Genomic DNA, 24,631 nt, shown 5'->3' on the forward strand with positions numbered 1-24,631 from the left:
GGGCCTCCAGGTAAGGAGCAGCCTGGAAAACGGGACTCCTGCCCCCTGGAGCAGCAGGGTTCAGCAACAGCCCCTCCATGAGCAGAAAGGGCAGGGAGTTCTGATTATTGTGGGAGAAATCCAGACACATTCATGAAAGCAAAAAAGTGATAGCATGTGACTAGGCTTGATGATCCAAGAGCCCCTCCCAAACAAGGTACATGTCTGTGCTTCTCTTGAAAAAGAGAATCTGGGACTTTCTGTTGAAGTTTGCAGCAAGTGTATGAACCGCTGACTCCTTCCCTAGCTTTAGTCTTCTCTTCACATACAAATAAAATACTCCTATCTATTTATCAAATTATTTTTACTGTTGTTGTATAAAAGATTCACATTCTCTATGTGTAGTAAATAAACGCAACTGATATTCCTTCTTTCCAAATATGGTTTATTATAGCATTTGTCCAGCTGCTGGCACCTCAGTGTGCAGAAATCATACTCCACACTATGACAGTAAAACATTTCTAGTAAATAGAAGGATTTTCTCTTTCTTCCTCATGGCCTATTTAAAGTTTGTGCCTTACTATCCTAATGTTACAGCCTGACTTGTCTTAAAGAGTCGAGATCACTACCTGTGCCTGAGAAAAGAGGGAAGAGAGCTTCTCAGCCAAGTGTGGCCACCCAAGCAGTACCTTTATGAACTTTATTTTAAAAAGCATTTAGGCAACACTGGAAATCAGTTCTTCAGCCCTCAAACCACAACAGTTGTCACTGAGACAACAGCAGTGGTGACCTGCAGGGAGCTCCCTCCTTAGCCAGGAGTTACAACCAGTTTGAGAGCGGGAACATCCAAGATGAACTGATGCAACTTTTTAAATCTCTTTTTTCAGGGAAGTAAAACAGCAGCCAGAACTGGGGAATATTTCTGACTCTCCCATGATGTCCTGCAGAAAGGTTTGTGGGCACCGAGAGGTGAACTGCTGTGCCTCCCTTAGAGCATGTGGCCTTACCCTCCATTCAGGTATGTGCCCTGCTCTGCCCCAGTTTTCTAGAGAAAGGGACAAGGAAGATGCACTGACTTACGTAAATGGTCCCAGAGTGAATTCTCAAGTACCAGCATCTTTCAGAAGTGCCCCACTTCTAGCTGTAACATCAGGCAAGAACTATCCGACACTTCCAAACATTAAGCTCTTCTAGCTGTGAAAGGACTCACTTATGGTGGGGTACACCTACAACCATCTTATAAGAACTTTTAAGAGACGTGATTAAGGAATTAAACAAAACTGTCTGGAAATCACTTTGGGATGCACTTCAGCAGCTCTGTTTGCTCCTGTGTAATCACCAGTGCTAGTGCATTTCTCTTGCTTAACCACTCAGAGCATTCAATTACACTCAAGTATTGAATATGAAAAAGGTTGTGTTCTTTTTTTCCTTGAAATGAAACATCAATAAAGGTACATTAAGAACACTGCCTTTGTCTGAGCACGGGGACAATGCTGCCTGCAAAACAAAGAGTGCGTGGAAAGCCATTTTACAATTACCAATAGGGAAACGTACACAGCTCCTTTCATTCCCTAAGTGCAGAGCTCACTTCCATCCACCATGCCATAAAAATGCACACCCTGAAGAAAGCAAACAAATAAAAAAATGAATTGGTGTTTTTCTCCAACTACAATATATCCAATTTCGTGAGCAATAAAGAGACGGAAAGCTTAAAATACTTAAGTGAACTAACATACGTCGTTAACAGAACGACTGAGAGCTGTACTACTGGGAAATTACGGGGACAGCAACAGCACCCCAACGATTGCCAGCCCGTTGTTCACCACGTGTGTGCTGTGCGGGGGACCACCCTTCTACCTTTGCTGCCAGGCGGGTACACTATGGGGGACACTCCAGCACCGCGCAGCCCGGCTGCGTTGCATAAGCCCCGCCGCAATGGAGCTCACACCACAAGGCGTTCACGGTTCTGACGCCGGGGGGGGTGTTACTCGCCCCGGCCCGGGGCAGCCCCGCAAGCCGCGAACCGCCCTCCCAGCGACCCCTCACCTGCTCCTCCGGGCGCCGCCGGTGCCGGGCGGACACCGCCCCCGCTTCCCGTTCGCATTCCCCCAGCAGCGGTGGCAGCAACTCCGCCGCCGAGCCCATGTCTGCCCCGGCCCGACCGGAGGCACCGCTGCCGCCTGTACCGCCTGGCAGGGCGGGGCGGCGCCGTCACGGGGTCCGGGGGAGCGGCGGGAGGGCGGGGAGGAGGCGGCTCCTGGGATGGGGGGCCGGGGAGGGAGCGCCCTGCTGCTGGGTCGGGCCGCTAGCGAGCGCCGCCGAAGGCCCTGATGAGCTTGGTGCTAAATAAAGCACCCTCCCGCAACAACCCTATTTCGCAACCTTTTATTAAAACCAGGAAATGCCAGGTGGTAGTAAAGCGTGAATTTTAGCACCGCTCCTTGTAGATGTGTCTGGGGAGGAATGCCCGACTGGCGGTCTTTGGGCAAGATGAGATGATGGCATTTGCTGTTCTTCCGCAGAGAAAGAGAAAACGCTGGGCTCACTCTTCTGAAGCTGAATCTGGTCCTCTTTCCTTTAAAACGAGCTAATACACAAGAGGAAGAAGGAAATGCAGCAGCAAACCCTGAAGACTTAGTGTGCAGCAAACTTCTGGGGGGTATGGGGGGCCAAAAGGGTCATGAGGTTGTGCCAGCACACCTTTGCTGGTTTGTGGATCACAGAAATGTGTATTAAAAATTTTTTTTAGAAAAGGCTGATGCTGAGGCCACCATTGTTGTTCACAGCACAGCCTCTGAGCCCCGCTGCCTCTCAGCGACTGCCGACCGTTGTGCCACGGGTACTAAAACGTGCTGGCTGGCTTGGTCCTACAGTTTCCGCCTCACCTGTCTGCAGCCCTACTGGATTGATGTTGATTTCCCCATAGAGGGGGAAATTCTTCCATAGGTTCTGCAGTGAAGCAAAGCTAATTGTATTGCAAAAAGAGCCACACTCTTCCTTGCTGCAGCTACCAGCCTTTGACTGTCTCCTCATGCCCTGAGCAACGGCCAGATGCAGAACGCACAGGGGTTGCCTCCGGCTCCCTGGCACCCAGTTGTGCAGAAGCACCCCTGGGGACAATGACCTGAGTGCCCAGGAGAAGGAAGAACAGGGACTCAGCAGCCCTCACTGAGATGTCTTAGGATGCAGACACCATTGCAGGCTGTGCAACTTCAGTAACCTCAAAGAAACCCATTCCCCTTCATAGCAAATCCTCATAGGAAACGCTATGCCACAATAACATCACAATGTGTGGTAGCTTCATAAGGATCTAATCACAAGAATCTATGTCACCAAAAGAGATCCTCGCAATTTAGCAACTTTCCTTTTGAGATCACTGTCTGGGTGAAGTTCCCCGCCTCCCAAGCCCTCTGATCACAGCTGTCCTTTTGCCGATGGTGTCTTCTCTCAGTTATCAACGGTCTCAGAAAATGCCAGGATAAATCCCAGTGTGACTTAATGATAGGCAAAAAACCATATGCCAAAAGAAATTGCAGAGATACAAGTTAAAGGACAGATTCTGCAAAATAATTGTTTCCCATGGGGCAACTTGTCACCAATTTGTAATACATGTACAGACAAAATATCTCACAAAGGGTAAAGTGAGGTCCTTTTGCACGAGTCTGTCATTTGGGCTAGTAAGGAGACTGCGAAGCTCATGATAAAAATCTGTAATTAAAGGGTTTTCTGGAAAAACAGGTGCTTGCAGTAGGAGGAAGACTGAATGCTGCAGCTCTTAGAAGTAGGACAGGCTGAGCGCACTGCCCTTTCTGAAACACTGCTCCAGACCGCAAAACATATGAACAGCTGGAGTGAGACCAGCTCCCTCTGGATGGGAATCTGCTCTCTAACCGTAGCCAATAGTAGGTGCTGGGGAAGGAGTAACAGATGCTGCAGAAACACTTCTGAAGAGTATTCCCTTGGCTTCCAGCGGTCTGAGGTTTGGAGACTTCCCGGGCCCAGGCGCCGAGTTGGATAGTGAGGACAGTATTTCTGTGGTGGGATCAAAGGCAGCTGAGGGAAGGCATGCTACCACGGGGATCACACGCGGCCAAATCATACGGAGTGTTTATGTTGGTCTTGTTGCCCAGGGGATTGTATCCCTTTCATCCTGCACTTTTTTTCCCATGTCCTTGGCATTTGCTAGTGCTGCCTGCTGTCATGGCTGGGGCAGTGAGCCCCGTCTCCAGGGACGTCAGCTGCTCCTGCCCTCAGGACTTTCCCATCCCAGCAACCTGTCTGCGGGCATGAAGACAAAGATGACCCCTGCCAGAGTGCAGGCCGTGGTTTGATGGTACGATAGGCAGCATCGGAACACACGTTGGAACAGGCTGCCCAGGGCAGTGGTGGAGTCACTATCCCTGGAGGGGTTTAAAAGGCGTTTAGACGAGGTTCTCAGGGACGTGGGTTAGCGCCATAGGTAGGTTATAGTTGGACTCGATCCTGAGGGTCTCTTCCAACCAAAATTATTCTATGATTTGATGATAAAACCAGTTTTAGGCCATTTAATTCCAGATTGAAAAGGCCATAGCCATCTAACACAGACACAGTGCTGGTTAAAACAAATCAAATTTTTTTGCTTGGTTAGCACTGTCTTATGCCAGAGCAGGTACTGTGTGTCCTTTCTCAGCCGGCCGAAAGCTGGCATGGAAACCTACCTAAAATCCAGCGCTGTGTAGCAGCCAGTGCAACAGATACATGAATGTGTGCCTGCATCTGCTCCAGATCTAGGTGAGCCTTTGGGGTTTTTCTTGACACAAAACCTACCCTTGTGGGGACTCAGAAAGGACAGGGACAAGATACAGTGGATGTGCTGAGTTCTCCCCTGCATGCTACCTGCAGTTTCCTATCCGTGGGGATTCAGCTAAATTCCTCTACTAAGTAAGATAAAGACTTCGGAAAAGAAAAAGACTACTTTTTTTTCTTCTTTTTTCTCTTTACATGCATCTAACAGATGTAACGGACTTCAATATGAGATTCGCTCAGATTGCTGAGTGCACAGTTTAATCCTGAATCTTTCCAAACTCCAGAGTTCATCTAAATATTAAAAGGCTTGGAAAAAACAGAGGTTCTTTAAACCTCTGGTAATGGAAACTTTTGTCGTAACTGGGAAGAGGTCAATGTGGTTTTGTACAGTATAATGGATTTACTGATGAATGGAACATTTCAAACTCTCTGATGGGTTTTATCTACTTTATATTCCAGATGTTAATATAAGTAAATTCTCTAAACTATCAGACAATTTGTCCAGTATGACCATGGAGCTTATGGTGGTCATTGGAGCTCTTACATGGATTTTTGAAGTAAAGCTGTTAAATTCTGTAATTTCCGTAGATCCTTCGAGCATATTAAGAAATGCAAGAAATGGCTTTTCCAACACTGGATACAAAGCAAACGGGGAGAAATTGGAATTCAAAACATGAAAATAGATTAGAGTATACTGAATAAAAATGAAATGAAACAATTAATTTGCTTCCTTTTTCTTCCATGTATAATGACAAAAGGACATTGAAGATCAGCCCCCATTAGCAATCCCTATTCTCCAATAGTTGATATATATCATGCAATCTCATCTAAGGGCCAAAGGAAAATATACATGGGCTCATATATATGGGCTCAAAAAGAGAGAAACAAAACTGTAATGGAGAAGTTCCATTACAAAAGGCCACCTGGAGCACTCCCAGGCGTTGCAGGGTAGTTTGCTGCAGTACCTTTTCTAATGCATTCGCCAGTCTAGTTTTTTTCTTTATGTCTCAAGTGAATTCTGCTGTTTCCCTTGGATATTATTTCGTAGTATAAAAAAATAGACAAAAGGCTCTCTCTGGCTATCAAGTCTTAAATTTTCCTTTTCATTTAATTCTATTATTAGGTTAGGTTAGTGTGTCATCCTTGATGAAAGCCTGATTTTGTGCACAGCCTGCTTGCACGATCAATATTTATCTCTAACCCTATTAGGATTAGTAGGGTTGCAAAACAGAACCTTAATTATGCTTATTTCAATCCCTCTGATCTTTCTTAATTTATGATCCTTCGTCTTGGCTGCCATTTGAGAGGAGAGTTTTGATCCTTTTTCTTGCCATCAGCCTTTTATAAGCATTTACTCCACGGAAGTATGAGCTCAAAGCAGGCAAGAAAATGCTTTGAAAAGATATAGACAGTCCAAATTCATAGCAGTGTGTTTATTTATTAGTTTATTACTGCAGGACACTAGCAGTCCTAGCTCGGTCCCATGAATAGTTTTGTTGCCACTAAACCAGGATGGTGCTTTGAGTCATAGCACCAGAAACAAATGATTTATGGCATGAGAAAGAGGAGAGGGAAATTTCTTAATAAGGCACTGGTGCTCAGCACTTCACATCATGGATCTGTGGCCTTATCCCCAATGTTTAATTATGCTTCCTCTTATCCACTGAGAAATCTCTTTGTGTTTACATGGAATAAATGCCTTTTTTTCTTTTTCCATTTTGTGGACAAGGATATTTAGGCTGTGGGCATGTTAACAAGTACGGGCTTGTAATGTGTTAGGCTAAAATAAACTCAAGGCTTTCTTTAATGTTGCACCTCGTGCTGTCATTTGTCCAAGTGCAAGTAAGGACAGGCCAGAATAGTAGGGTACTGTATAGGGGGTTTGTGCATGCAGGTTAAATCTCATGTGGACAAATGAACTGTGGTTTTAAGTGATTCTGAGCATATAAAACTTCACAACAGAAAGAACAAGGTGGATAGATATGTGGCAGCACATAAAGTCTTTTTGTTAAAAATAGGAAAGAGTATATTAATTCCTGATTTAAATCCCAGGCATCCAGGAAAGCAAACGGGATTGTGGTAACACGATATTCTCAAAGAAACAGCAATGAATTTATATGAGCACGAGGTAGACAGAATAAGATAAAGAGGAATGGCCTTACTCAAAGTACTTAATTGAGAAGGCTTCCTGGCACCCCAGAGTGGGCAGATGAACAGACATTGCGAGGAAGACTGACAAAAACCCCACACAATTCGTGGTTTGTTTTTTAGCTTGGCTGGGCCTTTTTTTTTGGCCTGCAGTAGAGACAGTATTTCATTTGCTGACAATAGCAGCCTGTGAGAAAGCTCTGTGTGTGTGTGCATGTGTGTAAGACTCAATCTAGCCTTGAGGAGTCAGGGTTGTGCTTGGTAATGACTTCAGTTTATGTGGCCCCGATTTCATTTTCTGTAATTAATTTAACATAACTACAAATCTGATAAAGTTCAAGCAAGTGAGTCATTAAAGATTCAGAAAGGCCTAAGCAATTTGCTTCCAACTTTTTTTTTTAACAAAACCTAGTTATGTGAAGCTCTCACATATTCTTGTGCTTCAGGGAAAGGAGTAATAAATTAGGATCTTTATCTTGCACTAATTTAAAGTTTTCCATAAAATTACGTGAATAATTCATAATGGATAATTTATCTGATTAATTTCAGCTCGCTTCTTTGCTAATTGTCCCCAAGCAGAGCAAGTTTTCCTCAAATGCATTAGTTTTTAAAAGTTATTTGTTAAATCTTTCATTTAAATAAAGTTGTGGGTCTGCAGCTTATCTGGGAATAAATCCCTGTGAATGTCTGACAGTCATCTTGTGAGACAGAAAGGCAGCAAGATGTTCTCCTGACTGGGGTCTGCTGTCTACTGAGTGCCCAAGCGCCTCAGGTGGGGACCCAGCTGGAGTGCTCTGGGGTCTCTTCTGGCTCGTGCATCCACATTTCCTTCCCAGAGGAACCAGATTGGGGGGAGGGAAGAGGTAAAGTGATAAGAACCTCATCTTCTCAGCCAGAGGATGTACCTGGGAAGTGATCTGCGTCCCAGCTGCACCGCTGACTATTTGGATAAAATTTCCATTATGAAAGGTAAAGATTGTGAGTTCAGTGGCTGTTTGTGAGGTATATGCCAACACAGCTGCCTAAGATTTGCCTTGCTTAACACTGCAGTACCCTTGGAAAGAGGATGCAAGAGTCCAGAACATAGTCAAAGAGTGTTCAGACACCTAAGGATGTAGATAACGCCACACTGGGATTTTTAAAAGTGGCCTGAGATGTTTGTGAAAATCACAGGGAACACCTACTTGTACCTTTGGGTACCTAAATAAAATTTGAATTTGCTTAAAAGTAATATGAACTGTCATCCTTTGAAATTCCCCTGCTGTTTCTTCAAGCCCTAGCTATCTCTGTTTCAATATGACTGAACCAGAAGCTTCCTTAGGGCCAAATTATAACACACAGTTCTTGGACAAGAAGAAATGATTACAGATCAAGTCTTTAATAATTTAAGCTACAGAGAGTTAAAATCTCAGCATTCTCCAGTGGATTGAAAAAACAATATAAAGCAATGCAGCAGAGACCTGTTATGATGATAGGCTATACTTTAACTAAATGGCAAGACTTAATTAACACTGCCCCAGCCTGGGTTCAGACTAAAATAAAGCCTACTATATGATTAACTCCTCTGTGCTTCAGTAAGAGAAAGGGAGATTGCAAATGGAAGCATCTGGTGCCTTTCAGAATTTAATTAAAGAAATGCAAAGAAGCTACTATTGCTACTACAATTTCTCCTTGGGGCAACAAAAGACAGACAAAGTAAGTGTGAAAGGAGAAACTCAGATATATGAAGGAAAAAGCCCCAAACAAATACCAAATAATTGAGATTTTCATGGCTGTCAAGCCTTCTGTCCCTCATCTCCTGAGCAAATTGGCTTAAATATTATCTATTAAGATACTGAGAATACTGAATGAGTTCTACTTTGAAATGACTGCCTTTTTATTTAAAAAAAACCCAACCCTTTGTTTTTCCTTCCACATCAGTATTGGAGAGCTAGTATAAAATATTACTATGAACTTAGATTAGGAAAAGCAGCTATTAAGTCTTTAAGATCACTCGGGAATCATGATTTGGCTTCAGTAGCACTTGTACTTGGACACAATGAAAAGACTTACCATGCCTAGATGACTTACTGACTCATTATGGAGAACTGATGTAGGTCATGAAAAACTAGCGGAAGCCTTTTTTTGCTTTTAAAATACTCTAAGATTTTTTGCCTTTTCAGATTATTTTTGTATATGAATGCTTCATATTCAGGGGAGACATCCAAACAGAATGGAGCATATTTATTGCCAGCAAAGAGTTGTGAGTTTGTTCCAGGGCTGCATGTCTGTTTTGCTTGTTAAAGGAAGGGAAAGAAAACTACTAATTCCAAGGGGGAAAACAATGGAAAAGGAAGTTACTGAAAACCTTTTCTAAAAGCTAAGTTTCCTGTTCTTGTTCATGTCCTCATTCCTCCCTTTTTACTTTGTAAAACTACATAGGTCTTTAAATCTAAAAAAATATTAGAACATAATATTACTGGAATAAAGCTATTTTATTTGTTTTTAAGGGTGTTTCCACTCTGGACAGCTATCCTGGAACATTCATAGTAAAATAACTTATTCCAGTCCAATCTAAGGAGACCAGCCCATCAGACCAGCTTTGCTAATCTAAGAGATGCTAAAATAGCCATTCAGTTTGGACAAACTCAGGGCAGTGAGGGGGCAGCTCATTAAATTAAGAACCTAGTCAAGAAGGAGGCAAACTTTTAAACTCATGCCTGTTGTTAACTCCAAGTTTTGTTTAAACCCTATGATGACCTTCTTGGACACATTTAGCACCCTATAGCCTTTCCTTCTAAGAGTGGTTCTGGTGTGACCTGATGGTTAGAAAGGAGAACTGACACTAAAAGCTACAGATGTGACACAAGTCTAATGTGGAATTACAGAGCCTTTGACACTGTAACTGATGGTTTGAGAAGTGTCACTTTTACCTGCAGCACTACACATGGAGTCTCAACCTGACTTCACTCACTACAGAAACTCCCAGCCAGTTCTGTCACTGGCATATAAGCGAGGGTGTGAACAAGTGTAAGAATAAGGAGAACTTGTGTTGTTCCAAAGCAGCAAAGCCTGTGTAAAGCAAAAAATTCTTTATTTTGCAGGTATTTTTATAAGGAGAAAATGTCAGGAATTTTAAGAAACAGTTATGCTAGAATGTTCTTAAAAGCTTCTGATCTTTACTTTTGAAAAGGCAAGTGCAGTGAAATTAAACTAAACCCCATTTAAATTCAAATTACTTTCTCAACTCAACTCCTTTCAAATTCTTTTCATTTTGAATCTCTTCTCAAGGTCTATGATCCATAGTTTTTCAGTTAGAATTCCCTGTCCTTCCTGTCTGATTGGCTTTTTTCTGCTGATGTCAGCTGAGAGATTTTGTAGCTCAATGAACTTTACAATGAGGCACTTCTGCAAACCACGGTGTAAAATTATGAGGTTGCGTGCTAAAAAGCTGCACTGAACTTTGACTATGGTTTTCATTCGTTTATGCAATTGTTTAGTAATGGCTATAGTATCTGTGTGATTCTGTGAAACACCACTTAATCCTTTAAAATAGCAATCAAATAGTGAAAATTGATAGAAGAAACCCTTTACTGATAATAGTAGCCAAAAATATAGACATTATAAGACTTGCTGGTGTATCCAGTTCACAAATACTCAATACTGACACACCTATAGTCTTGTAAAAATGGCAGGGGGGGCTTAAACTTTGCTTTCCGTCCTTGCCATGGCATAGAGAATGTGAAAAAACACATTGTTATGGTCATTTGCAGCTCCAGGATTGATCTCTTCCCTTTGAAGAGATCTCTGGAAGGGAGTATATGTGCCTAGAATAATATTGGTCTATGACTCCTTAGTAGTGTTTTTACTCTGAGATCCTGGCAAGAGTCTGACAGTGGGTGGCATTAGGAGGGTCCCAAAACATTAACTGGCCTGCCTGCTTCCCATCAACTTAAAATGTTGTTTCTGTATGCACATGTCTTGGCCTCACCTTTACTCTTTTGTCACCTATTCCTCCTTTCTCAGTACGAGCACGTTCTCACCCCTGCCCTTTTTTTCTCTTTCCTCTTGGGAAGTAATTGTAAAACATTCAGACATTGAATCTGTTTTCTCTTTCATGGCTTAGAGATTTGTTTGGTTCTCTGTAGTTAATCAGACCCTCATCCAGGGACCAAGTTCTTTAGCATATCGGAAGTATACGCTCAAAATCAATAAAATATTACTGTCATAGTTTTGATCACCATGGCAACAGTGCTAAAGTACAGTCTTATTCTCAGTTTTAGAGTACCATTCCTGTAGTACTTTTTTGGCCGAATTGGGTAAAGGTAAGAAATTTTCCCCTTTAATTCCTCTTGTAAAGCATTCCAACATTAATTCTGGATTGAGGGAGAAGTAGGGTGGAACTAGCAGGATGGGAGATATGAAGGGACTACCAGGATAGGAATTATGAAGGGAGGTGATGACAGCCAAGAGAAGGTTAGAAATTGTTTCTTTGCAGAAAGCTTTTACATCAGATGCTCCTCTGAGATGTATAATGAAGATCTATGCAGAGGCCCTCAAATGCTTTCAGTGTGGCCAGATAATTAGAATAATACAACTACATCTTGAGGATCTAAAGCATAACAGAGCAAATTTTAAGAGATATAGCCTGTCCCTGTAGGCAAGACCTGTGTCAGTTTTCATTTCAGTATTTGTTTTTAACAACTCTCCTAAAACTCGTAATGACAACATGAGCAAAGTGTTTCAGATCAGAAATAGCAGCAGCATGATTCCAGGATGCTGTTATGTTTCTGGGAATTATTTATCCATTGAGCTGCATATTTCTATGACTGTACAGTAATTGGACATATCATTTCACTTCAGTGTCTGCTTCCCGTGACAGTGCAGGCTCAGGCAGACTCTTACCACCTAGTGCAGACTGGCATACACAGGCACTTCCTAGAAAAGCTGATTTAAACAAATACTCTGGAAACAGTTCTCCTTAAAATAAACAAACTGGTCACAGCAAATGGGACTTTTATGCCAGTTTTGTGCATTGACAAGATTAGGCTTTTTCTTGTTTCTAAGAGAAATAGATACCTTAGATACTGTTTGCTTGTAGATGCTCTTACAATCATTATTTGTCCACTTGAAGCCTTCTTCCAGCTCGCTTACAAACTATTGGTATTAAAACCTGCTCTTTCAGCAGAACAGCAATAGCCAGGGTTCAGAAAATGTTCAATAATTGTATGTGTATTGCAGTAATGTATACAGGGATGCTTTCAGCAGCCTTTGAGAAGCCTGGAAAGTAAATGGAGTAGCAAAGTACAAATGGCTCTAAATCACCACTGATACAAATGAACAGAAACATAAGGCCAAAATGTGGACTGGCTAGTCAGGAAATTAAGCTCTTCTCAAGTTCCATGTCATCAATACAATATTCCCCAATAAACAGCTGAGACTGTGCTGTTTCTGGGAAAGCAATTCCTGTCTGAGAGCTGCTATGGGAAGAGAGGAAAGGATTGAAAGGATCTCGAAGTAAGGGCTGAAGTTTCCTTTCCAGGAGTGTATTGGTTGGGGGTACCGGGGTGCACTGGCTGCTGCCACAAGTTGAATCTGTTCCACTGGGGAAACAGTTTCAGCTTTCATCAGTACATTGCACATCGCCCACACCTTGCATTCTTACATTTATCTAAACATACTCGTGCATAATCATGCAAACTGGGCGGAATAGAACAAAACATTTTTAAACAACATTGAACTACAGTTTTTGCACATATGACTGGTAAAGGGGCAGTTTCCAAGCTCAAGCTGTGCTGTCCCCACCAGAGACATTTTTTTCCCTCATTTACACCATACAAATGTCTTTACACTATACTAATGCCTGCAAACTAACTTCCAGCTGGAAGGAACATCAGACAATGTGTGTGTTGGACTAAAACTGCATCAAAATAAAGGTTTATGCGTCCTATACTAGGATGTTTTCCACCAGTGCAGGAAGCTCTTGCAGAATGAATTGTACTGCCCATTGGGCTTACTCATTGTCCAAAATTCTGAGTTTGTGTCACTAAGTGACCGTCCCCTTTTCCGTTTCCCTTCTCTGTTGCATTAGATACAAATCACTCACCATCACTCACATAGCTCTCCTAACGAATTTTCTGTTCCTGAGAAGAAAAATAATCTGTCTTGCACACTGCAAATAGATTATGTTTCCCTGACTTTTCCATCTAATTGAGGCCAAGTTGCTTTTCTTACAGTTAATGACAGAAATCCCATCCCCTTTATTAAGATCGAAATCCCCTCCTCAGAAGAGATCTGGATAGATGTGATTTCCAGAAACAGACAGATCCTTGCTCAGTAATACTTCACATCTCATAGATGCATAACCTAAAGCTTGCTTTGCCTTCAGGTGATTTTTTTAAACATAGAAGCCCGATAACAAAGTGCCACCTGGTGGACAAAATTAGGGTTTTTATTTATTTATTTTTTCAACTATTTTTCTGTTCTACACCTAACTTTGTGTACTAAAATTTCCCCTTGCAGCAAGACCCGAGCTAGACAACCCTCCATGGAAAAGACCTAAAAAGATTAATTCAAAATTTCTCTATATCTAGCTCCACATGTAGATACCTTGATTTAAAAGAAAATCAGTAGTCAAGGTGCACATCTATTGCTCCTTGCTACCGTAACGCCTGCCATCACAAAGAATACTGACACTTGTAGTAAGGGCAGCTTCTGGGGCAGGCATGCAAAATGCCAAGAATTAAAAGTCATGTACACTGAGTAGATGGAAACTCATCTTCCTGAGTGGGAATCCTTTCCTGTCACTATCAGCTGCAAAAGTAGTTTTTGCTACTAGTGTTTTCCTCTAAGCTTCTACAAGAGCCTGGCTTGTTGCTAAGTTGTATATTGCTGCTAGGATCCGTAGCATGGAGTTTGGAGGAAATGGGAAAACCTGGAACTCCTGAATGATTTGCACTTGTTCAGGCTCAATACACTCACGGGCTTGATTTTGTGAACTTACCCAGCTATGGGAACTACCTGTAATGAACAGCAATGAATGGTGAATAGATGCCTGAGAGCTTACTGTATCTGGATCTGTGTCACAGAGCAAGATAAACACCATTCACCACCAAGCCCATGAACATGTCCTCATTGGACATTTATAACACAAAATACCCCAAGAGTTTCTTTCTAATAGTGACAACTGATAGATATCTCAAACATGATGGCTGAAGCCCTTCTCTACAGCTCATTTTTAAAGTAATTCTATCTCAAACCGTAACAGCGTTAAAATGGGGATCCTGTTGACATGAAGACTGCACTCAATCACTAGTAGTGCTGGACATAAATATGAATATTAGCGTCCTTCAACACAGAAATTTCTCTGGTCTTCACTATGTTTGGCAATACTGTTACTGTGCGGAGATATACATAATAAGGTTTCTAAAAATGAATGAAAATAATATTATAAAATACATACCTATGTAATATCTGTAGCCACATATAAAACATAGTGAAGCTATACAACAACTCATTTAGATCTTAGCCACTAGGCGGTAGTGTAAGATTAAGTCATGTGAAAATAAAGACATTCATTTTGTAGCAAACTTCAGAACAAATGCCCGCTCCATAAGAAATTTTGTAAAATACTTTCATGCTTCTTTATCATATCAGAAAGGTACTTGGAACAAAAATTTGACTCCCAAGATTCCCCAGTGAGTTAAATGCATTATTTGGAGCTGATTAACCACAAGGAAAAGGGTTACATAACCCCCCCATCTTTTTGCCTCACCTTATGCATTTGTGATTAGCAAGGTTCAAAAAATGCAGTTTAGCCATTGTGAAATCTTATTTAGGTTAAAGAATTACAATATGACCAAATTTTTCACAGAGTGCCATCAGTCTTACACTGCATCTGAACTAGATGGACTAACTATAGGCTAAGATTCTCTTTTCACAGAATCACAGAATATCTGTGGTTGGAAGACACTTCTCAGAGTCATTCAGCCCACATCCTCTGGTCAAGCACAGCTGCCTGGACCGAGCTGACCAGGACCGTGTCCAGCTGTGTTTTCAACAGGTCCAACATGTCCACAACCTCTCTGGGCAACCTGTACCAGGGTTTGACCACCCTCAGGGTAAAAAAGATTCTTCTTGTGTTCAAACTTCATGTTTTTTAATCTGTGCCCATTGCCTCTCGTTCTGTCACTGAGCATGACTGAAAAGAGCCTGGCTCCCTCTTCTTTATACCCTCCCATCAGGTGTTTATACACATTGATAATCCCCCCTCAGCCTCTTAATTTCATTTTTGTTAGTGTTTCAGATGAATATGGAAATTTCAATTTGGATCTAATACGACAAATTGATTTTATAGGTTTAGAAGTATAAAAAGGAAGATTATATGACTACAGGATACAATACTGGGTGCATTTTGGGAGGCTCCCAGCTGTAATAGAGTAAGTCAGCTCAGTTCAGTCCTCTGCTGTCTTTGACTTCTGCACGCTCATGTGATGATGTGGTTGAATGCCTTCATTGACTGCTAAAAAGGTTATGCCAAAGTGAATTTGGGTAACAAAAACTCTAGGCATGGAGCATTTTGGCTCTCTTTCACACAAATGAAACAAACAGATCTTTCTGCAGACCTGGGAGACCTGAATTCATGGTCTTTTTGAGATCCTCATCTAATGTTCTTTTGTTCTGCCACGCATGTATAGTTCTTCCTAAAATACTTGGGTATATTGTTTATTGTAGCACTGTACTGCAGTATTTCTCTTGGATTTATTTTTTATTGATGGAGGAATGCAGGGAGGTCACCTGGAAGAAAGACTTTTTAAAATTTTCATAATTTAAGAATATTTTCTCCAGTGGGAAGGGGAATACAGTACATTATAAGGAAGACTTAAAAGTTTTTCTAAATTTATACTTATTTTGCTGAGAAAAGACTAACTTTCCTTTGCAGTATATTTTTCAAAAGTATTTTTATTGTTGTTTGTTTTTAATGGTTGTGAACATCCTTATCAATGTGCATTTTGCAGAGTGCTGTGTGGATCCAGAATATTGTAAAATGAATTTTAAACCAACACTGAACATAACTCACAAAGTCCAAAGTGAAACAGTAAACTGTTTTAATCTCAGGGTTTGTTTAGCCTGTTACACAGAGAGGAGCCAAAAGCTACATGAGATTGTGGGCTCACCCTTTTTGAAGAGTAAATTCTATAAATGTTCTCATCTGACTGGAGTTCTGCCCTTTAAATACAAACAAATTTATGAAGGTTCATGCTCTTTAATTCTGAAGTCTATAGACTGGTATGTATAACCTAGCGAGCATGAAAAGTGTAATTATACTCCAACTAAAACTACCTCAGTTTAACAAAACCTTTCCCACAGATCCTAATTTCTACTAGTTTATTTCTGACCTAAATTTGAACCATCCTTGATGAATGTTTGCAAACCAACAAGGGTTCTGTCCATTTTTATTTTAGCACAATATTTTTGAATTGTGGGTCCCGGTCCCTCAATGAAAATGAAAAGACTCCCAGCACCTCTAATAGTGTAGGATGAAACCTTTTCCATCTCCTTTCATCCATTTTAAGTCTGATGCAAATCATGAATCCTCAAGATCCATTTCCTTCTCCTTTTCTATTGTTTTTGGAGAAGCTTCACCCCATCTACTCTTCTCTCTGTTGTAACATAACATGTTGTTTCTGTTTTTCTCATGAAGAAATTTTAATTAGCATGTGTCATGTTGTGAACTACAAATATGTGATGCTGCAGTTCCCTTTGCAGTGTGATAGTAGAACTATTTCCTGGTTTTATAGGTATTGATATATTACATTAAAAGGCTTGAGGTTCTTTCCATAAAATAATAACATTAAACACTTGCATCTTAATATATTACCTTGAAAACTCGAAGAGTCAATAGTTATTTTAGGAGGCTATCCAAAGGTTAACCAGATAAATCTAAAATTATGGTCATAAATAATCTAAACAATGGCCAGCCGCAGAAACAGATGGTGCTTCTGGAAGGGCCCAAACCCTTTCCACCCTCAATTCAATGTAAACCTCCTGTTTGGAGCTCTGCAGTTGAGGTCTTTTGTACCTGCCTTTAAATACGTTATTTCTTCAAAGGTGAGATTTGTGGTATCACGTGTGAAGCTTCTTTAACCAGAAACAATGCTAAACCCCTGCACGCCCGATTGACAGAAGAATTTGGATAGCTCTCCTGGAGTCAGAGAGACTGCTCATGTAACTACAGTTACACAAATTGCAACCTGAAATTACAAGCCCAGTCAGCCTTAGTTTCTACTGCTGTTTGTTTATTATTTGTAGCACTGATCAGTACCTGTTAGTGGCACTGAATTGTCTTAGTTTAACTTATTAGTACAGATTACTTCATGACTGAAAATAATAAATTTTGATTCCTGCTTTTGATCATTCCCTAGTTTTGTTCCAGTACAGCTTCATTTACTTCAGTTGCCAGATTTGTCAGAATCAGATGGTTTGTGTTTGGAAGATACCAAATTACTTGGGTGAATGCTCTGAAATAGTCAGCTAAATCAAATAATTTTAAATAACACCATTCTACAGGAGTTGGTTTCATAGACGGGACATGTGTTACCTGAATGAGGAGGAACCCAGACCCAAAGAGTGTGCAGGTCAGGCAGTGGTGGTGTCCTCCGGCAGACCTAGTCCCAGTTATAAGGCTTAATGCTAGGATGTGTTCACTGGGCAAGTTCTTGCCAAAAACCCTCTTCATGGACCAAAAAAATCATTACATCATAAAATTTTTAAAGAATTATGTGAAATAAGTGCAGGATATGTTCACTCCATAAAATTTATTAGTTCCTGTGCTTCATCAATCTTTCAGTCTCTTCTACAACAGCTTATTTTTTACTTCCATGGTACTGAGGTCTGCCATTCCAAAAGGAGGTAAAGTTATCCAAAGTGGGAAAAAATGTCTGGGAATTTATGAACTAGATAAACGGAGACATAAAAAAAATCATAAAAAGATTAAATCTAAAGAAGTGGTGCAATAATTACAACTCTGGGGCAGCATAAGGTAGGAATTAATCGTGCTTCCTCCTTTTTAAAAAATATATTGGAACAAAAATTTAAGGGTCAATTGCATAAACTTACTCTTGATCTAAAGTGGTTGATTATGGCTGTCTTTGATCTAATTCAGGAGCCAGGAATCAGCTGTATTTATTTATTCGATTGGCTTGTACCCATTCAGGATATTTATAACCATTGATAAAATATGTAAGTCGGTGGATGGAGATATTTCATACAGAATAATGCCTAATGAGTCACTGAAAAAGATGGAAAAAGTCTTTTTTGTAACCCCTTATAGACCAAGGTAACACAGCAACATCTGAAGCTCCAAAGGCTAGATAATGTTTAATTCATGTAGCTATGGAGCCTCAGGACTATCTCTTGAATGAGTTAAAAGTAAATACCTTTCAGGACAAAGAAGTGAATATGTTTTACAGACCTTGGGCAGGGGGAGGAACAGAGAAAGAGAAAGCAAGCATATGTGAAGTGAATAAATCTGTCTAGACCCCTGGAGTACTCCAGAGGAGATAAGTTTTAAAAGCCCGCATAAGAACAGCTTCCAAATGTTTGTGTAAAAGGCCTCTGTCACTAAGGCATTTGAACTTGAAAACAATACTAAATAAATATACCTTCACAATATTTTAAAAGAGGAGGAACTGAGCTACAGGGATGTAAAAACCTGCCTTCGCTTTCCCTTCACGTAGGCTTATACCGTTAGAGAGCCGTGCACGGGAGAGAAAGCACTTCATGTTTGCAGCAAGACAAGTGGGAGATGCGAGCAGCCCCAGCCCATGCCTGACCTTAGTCCTTTTGGGGGACAGCTGAGAGTGCCAGAAATGGGACCCTCAGCTGCCGAGCAACCTTCCTCTGTTGCCCCATGCACACTTATCAGCTTCTACTGGCCATCGCTGTTGTAGTTCTTGTAGCTGACATCACTGCTCATTATTATCTTTTTATGAGGTAGTGATGCAGAATTACATTCCAGCATACAGCATGAATGCTTGTTGTTCCTCTGAAGCAACATCTCTAGATGAAGACCGAACTGATCTGGTGTGGCCAATGAGCTCCTCTGAGAATGCAATGAAGTGGATTTTCTCTACAAGAATTAACAACTCCCAAATGCTTCAGGGCAAAATGAGATCACTATGTCTCACTGCACATCTTGGAGCTTAACGGGGCATTTGGTGTTTGGATGATGAGTTACAGCAGACATTTTGCTGAGAGCTCTCTAAATTGATGTGAGCTTTCCTAGGCAGCCAGCTTGCTATTACTGTTTGCTTTGGAGCCTTGCACAGTAGTGCCTTATGGCAAGTTGTGCTCCTGTGCACTACTGTAATATTTGGGAAAAAAATAGTGGTAAGTCAGCATGATTCAGAGCATTGGTGGTGTTCTGAGGCTGGCCCAGGCTCTTGAGCATGTTCTGTGGCTGTATCGTGGAAAGCTGGTCCTGAGAGAGCACAGGACTGAGCTGCCTTCAGAGCCTGTTAATTCTCTTGTGCTTTGGGGTTCTCTTGATCCTGATGGTTGCTCAGCTGATCCAGAGAAGTGAATTTTAGTTACTGATGATTGTTTTCTTTTGCGATGTTACTTATACAGATAGGTTTATACATAAATTTAAACATGTATGTGTATTTATAAAGATCTACATATGTAGAAATATTGATATATATATATATGTTTCCCCAATGGGCAAAGGAAAAGGAGAAGGAATAGGAAGAAGAAAAAATGGAAGAAGCACAAAACTGTCATAGAATGATGAAAGATCAGTTTCTGATTTACTGAAGGTCAGTTTATCTTGATGACAGTGCAGACTTTGCGCAGACAGGCTTTTGTTTCACTGAATGTGTGGCTAAAGTTCCAAGATTTTATACAGCACATTTTCCTAGATATTCTTCCAACACCATGGTAAGCCCAACAAACAGGCGAGTAAGAAGAGTGTTAGCACTTCTGTGCAGGAAGGGAACTCTGTGCTACTTTCAACGTTATCTTTCCACTAGCCAGTCAAGGCAGAAGCAGCTTACAGAGTTGTCAGGATCAGCGCATCACTCTTGCATCTCCCTAGCTGTTACTGAAGATATGTAATTGTTCCACACAAAATGTGAAAATGTCTGTTCTTTTAATTAAAATTGAAACAATTTGAAGAAAGACCAAGCAAGGACAGTTTCTGCCAAGTAGGAGAACTTAAAATATGTTAGGCAGTCTTGTTTGCAAAAAGTGATTCCAGCTTTAATCCCGCACTAATTTCTGTGATGTTTTTCACAGACAGTTGTGTTAACATTCTCACAATCAATCTTATGTGTCAACCCTATTTTCTGACAAACAATAACCATAGGGCTATCCGAAAGGTATTTGAGTTCTCCTCCTGCTTATTTCTATCACCTCCACAAGGACTGTGTAATGAGATAGAGGTGTCAAGTTAGCATGAACATTTACAAATGCAATCAGTACAGCTATCTTATTGTCATCTTTGGTTAAAAACAATAAAAAGAAAGACCCAGTTGAAAATTATACCAGAGAAGACTCTTCTTCTAGAGTAGCTTCATTAATTCCATGGAATTATAACAAAAATAATAAATTGAGCTCAATTGTCATAAAGGTAGAAGAGAAATCATACTTCCCACACTTCTGCCAGTGTCAGAGTAGCAGCTGAAACAATTACTGCATGAGATGATTTTTAACGTCCACAAAAGCTGTGCTCGCTGATTCAGAACTACATTTGAAGTTTACAAATCTACTGTCAGAAATCAATGGCATAATGTACTTATGGTAATCTAGGGAAAAGCCTTTTCTAAACCTAATGTACATTGTATTTATTCCTAAAATCTCATCAGCTAATCCCTTAGAAATAAACTGCTGTGCTATAAATGTCATGTATTTTCCTGTCTGTGTTTTCAATTCAAATTAATGTTTCCTTTTCTGAATTCTTCCACAGACTTTTACCTCTCTGGAGGGAAAGAAACAGTGTTAATCTTCCAGGAAGATGGAAGGTTCCTATGCTGAGTTCCCAATGAAAAGTATGTGTGCATGTATCACACACCTTCAGCGGGGTGCACCTTGTGCACAGGTCATGGAAGTTGTTGTCAACAGACTACGCTGGGGAGCCAGTCTGCTACATAAAGTTCAGTTGTATGACGTACAAAAGCAACCCCAAAACCATTCAAAATTAATCTGGCATAGATTCTATTTCTATAGTTCAATAGAATTTGGATTTGTTTATGCAAGATTCGACAGACAACTCAGTTTAAAAAATAGATATATTTTAACCATTGCACTGTTCCTGAAAAAGAACCTATTACCACAAGGGATCTATTTTTCCCTTGGTGCAACTACATCTCAGTAACTTATGTATTTCATGATGAGTCCAGGACAATTAAAATTGCTGGTCAGACAAGGACCAGGTTTACAGATGGCTACACTTCCACTAAAATGATCTGAAGGTATTTTGAAAAATATATCTGTGTGCACACACACAGAGTCATGCAAATCTTTTCATTTTTGAACTCTGGGATGCCACCATTTGCACACCTCACCTCTTAATGCCCAAGCATTAACTGGCCCTCTGGCTGCCGTTTTGCTAGTGCTTGCACTCACCCTTGCTGTGAGATACTGTGGCTCTCAGGAGGCAGGACCTACCACAACATATGAGATGATTTTTCCACCAAGGCTGGTATTTTTCACTTGCAATTAGTAAATATTCAACATCCCAGAGAAAAGCAGAAAATCTGATCGGACTAATATGGCATAGAAACAGAAGAACATACCATGCTGAAATCTGACTGCTTTAGCGTGCTAAAGTCTGTAGTTACATGTGATTGGATTGGTCAGTTCTTTTGGAAGTCTCACCGAGATTTTCTCAGAAATGATCTGCCATTCCCTTTGTCTCCTGTCGACTGCAGGAACAAATTCAGATTCAGGTGCTAAAACTTTATTCCTTGATTAATGGACATTCAATCCAGAATTCTGGTTTTGGCACATCTCTAAACAGAAAAATTATTCAAATAACTAGTACCCTGCTGAAGAGTCATCAGTGCAGTAACTGTGTTGAGTGGCAGTGCTTCACAAGGCTGCTTCGTCGTTTTCCATGAGCTGTGAGAGCCTGCCTTTCTTTAAAAATGACTTCGCATCACTGATATAAAACCCTACAGGAATCAATGGGAATTGAAGATTTAGGGTAAGAAATCTTCGTTGTTTGACAGTAGAAGGGCACTTGGCTCTAATAATTTTCCTAATGGCTTAGCTTGCCAGTTGTAGTGTGTAACACAACTAAACTACCCAGAGAATGGTCACCAAAATGAACCAACTATGAGATCACTCACTTCCAAAAGAGAGGACTGGTAGTCTATTTGCAGTAGAAGTTCAGACAATTAAAATGTGCATTCCAGATAGGACCACAACATCAGCATCGCTTCTTTGTGTTAGCTTAGAAGCCTATCTTTCAAAATAAATGATGTATCCATCAGAAGAGTCAGTTCTGAACCCTGTTCCATTTTTAAATTCCTCTCTATTAGGCAGCTCAGAAGCCTGAAAGCTCTCATTTCAGATTTGCCAAAAATAATGAAAATACAACAGATAAAATAAAGCTTAGTGGTATATTTGAGTATAAAATGGCCTCATAAAAAATGAGGTCAGCTTGGCTTATGTTTTACTCAGAGCATAAGTGAACACACTGAACTTTTTAGTTGTTCTGTTTGCATGCTGTTCTTTATATAGTATGAAAGGCATTTATGATATATATTGTCATTTCAGGTATTCTTGCCAAGCAGTTTCTTAGTCCTTTCATAAATTTAAAGGAAGTTTATAACAGTTCAGCACATTTAATAAACATACTTTATATGGAAATAACTTTTTGGATAGTAGCAAGATACAGTTTATCTTAGAAAGTTCTACTTAAGCTTTGCAAAAGCAAGCTAATCATAATCTGATTTAAGACCTTATGCTAATGATAACTTAAATGCCAATGCAAGCATAAATTGTCTGCACTGATAGTCCCTTACTGCACTTTAAAGACTGCAGGTCAATCTGGAATGTGGTCAGATACAACGTTTTAGTAAAAACTGAGAAATATTATAAAAAATCTAAGTTTGTAACAGCGACGGGCTAACAGAATACTATGCTGCTATGGGACACAGAATTTAAGATGATTCAGACAAAGAAGTAAAGGATGGTGTGCAGTGCAGTAGGGGAAAAAGAAGTACACTTACTTCAATTCTCAGCTTGCAACAGATCTCTTGTGCACCCTTTGGTGAAAAGAAATGTATCTATTTGCCACAGAATGTCATGGAAATTAAATTCACCCAGCTTGACAGAAAGAGCAGCAGTGGCAAGGTCTCACGTCATGGGGGGTGTATTCTCCTCAAAGTCTCACGGAGCAATGCTTGTGCAGGGAGTGATTTCTTGGCATTGCTGCACCCACAGCAAGACTGAAACACTCACCCTGTGCCTGCCGTGACCCTTGAGCTGCCTCCTTGCAGGACGCTTTCTGGAGGGGATCAGTCACAAAATGGGACATAAGCTATGAAATGTCAGCAGAAGGAGCAAAGCTGCATATTCGAGACTGACTGTTGCTAGGAAAGGATCAGAGAAGATGGAAACAACAAAGACTTGTAGCTCTTTTCCTCTTTATCAATAAATGCAATCATTACATCTTATTTACACAGTGGGCCAAAGTATACAGGACATTGTACTCTGGATGTGCCACATTCTTATGTCTTCTTTTAATCTGCTGCAATTTATTTTGAAGTGTCATGCTTAATTATTACCGTATGTTTCGCCTCCTGCCTTGTTGCGTTTCCAAGGCTTGATTAAGCAGTTTATATTAAGCAGAAGATGTCTACTCAAGGCTAGTGAATGCCACAACATCTTGCTTTCTTATCTACTCATGCAATGCTTGCAGATTTCTAATATTTATTTTCTAACCCCCAGCAAAAAGTATTAAGTGCTTTTTCTGGATCAGACTTCCTCTCATCCCTTCTCTCCCAGACCTTTTGTGAAAATCTCTTTACAAGAGGGTACTGGGCATTCAGCCAGGCTTAGCTATATTTCTTTGTGAACTTGAAAGAAGGGAAGTAAGAGCTTTACAGTATGCAAAACAGTCTCCTGTGCGATTTTGATATGCCTTAATTATTCAACAATCTTGGCTAGAAATTAAGCAAAATCTAACGGTTACTCAGAATATGCCACTTCCATAGGGATTTGTATCCTACTGCTTCAAGTAGAAAATTGCCTTGCTCATTTTGTACAAAGACCTCCCACCAGATGTCCCTCTTTCCCCACCAATGTGATGACAAAAGCCTAACTGGCAATTTAAACCTCTCTGTAGTAATTCGGTTCTTCATTATGCTATATATCCTGGTAAATTAGTTACCATACTTGCACTTTGACACAAACAGTAGCTGCTTTTATGCATAATGTAGTAATAGTCTCAGCCTGTGGGAATAGTATGTGATCTCAAAGTGTGCTTTACATTTAGAGAGCTTGAGCCAGGCAGAGCAGAAACTTCCCTGCTTATCTCACAGTGCATGGGAAATGATGGGACACTTCAGGTGCTGGTTTTGCAGCACTGGCAATTACATGCAAAAAGACTGGGACTGATTTTAGTCACATATTTTTAGAGAACTGAAAGGAAGACAAAGGGTACATTTAAATCTTTCGGCCTACTCATTAGAAAGTTTTGATTTTTGCACAGAAAAGTGCCAAAATGGGGCTG

General features: G+C 40.6%; 1 protein-coding gene across 5 annotated transcripts in view; it reads right to left on the reverse strand.

Moving 5' to 3' along the window:
* The window catches only part of FAM241A (family with sequence similarity 241 member A), a 172,982-nt gene that overhangs the window by 14,600 nt on the left and 133,751 nt on the right, over nucleotides 1-24,631 (reverse strand). For 2 of the 5 annotated variants that reach the window (XR_010472454.1, XM_065062313.1), the window contains exon 1: nucleotides 2,026-2,207. The exons of the other annotated variants lie outside the window; for them this stretch is intronic. Coding sequence is in view for 1 of the 2 variants with exons in the window: in XM_065062313.1 (XP_064918385.1) it covers nucleotides 2,026-2,124 (99 nt within the window). In the remaining variant the exon portion in view is untranslated. Of the gene's footprint in view, nucleotides 1-2,025; nucleotides 2,208-24,631 lie in introns of those variants that run through there. 5 annotated transcript variants of the gene reach the window in all.

The sequence above is a fragment of the Columba livia genome, chromosome 4 (genome assembly GCF_036013475.1).
Source record: "Columba livia isolate bColLiv1 breed racing homer chromosome 4, bColLiv1.pat.W.v2, whole genome shotgun sequence".
In the NCBI taxonomy this organism is placed as follows: domain Eukaryota; kingdom Metazoa; phylum Chordata; class Aves; order Columbiformes; family Columbidae; genus Columba; species Columba livia.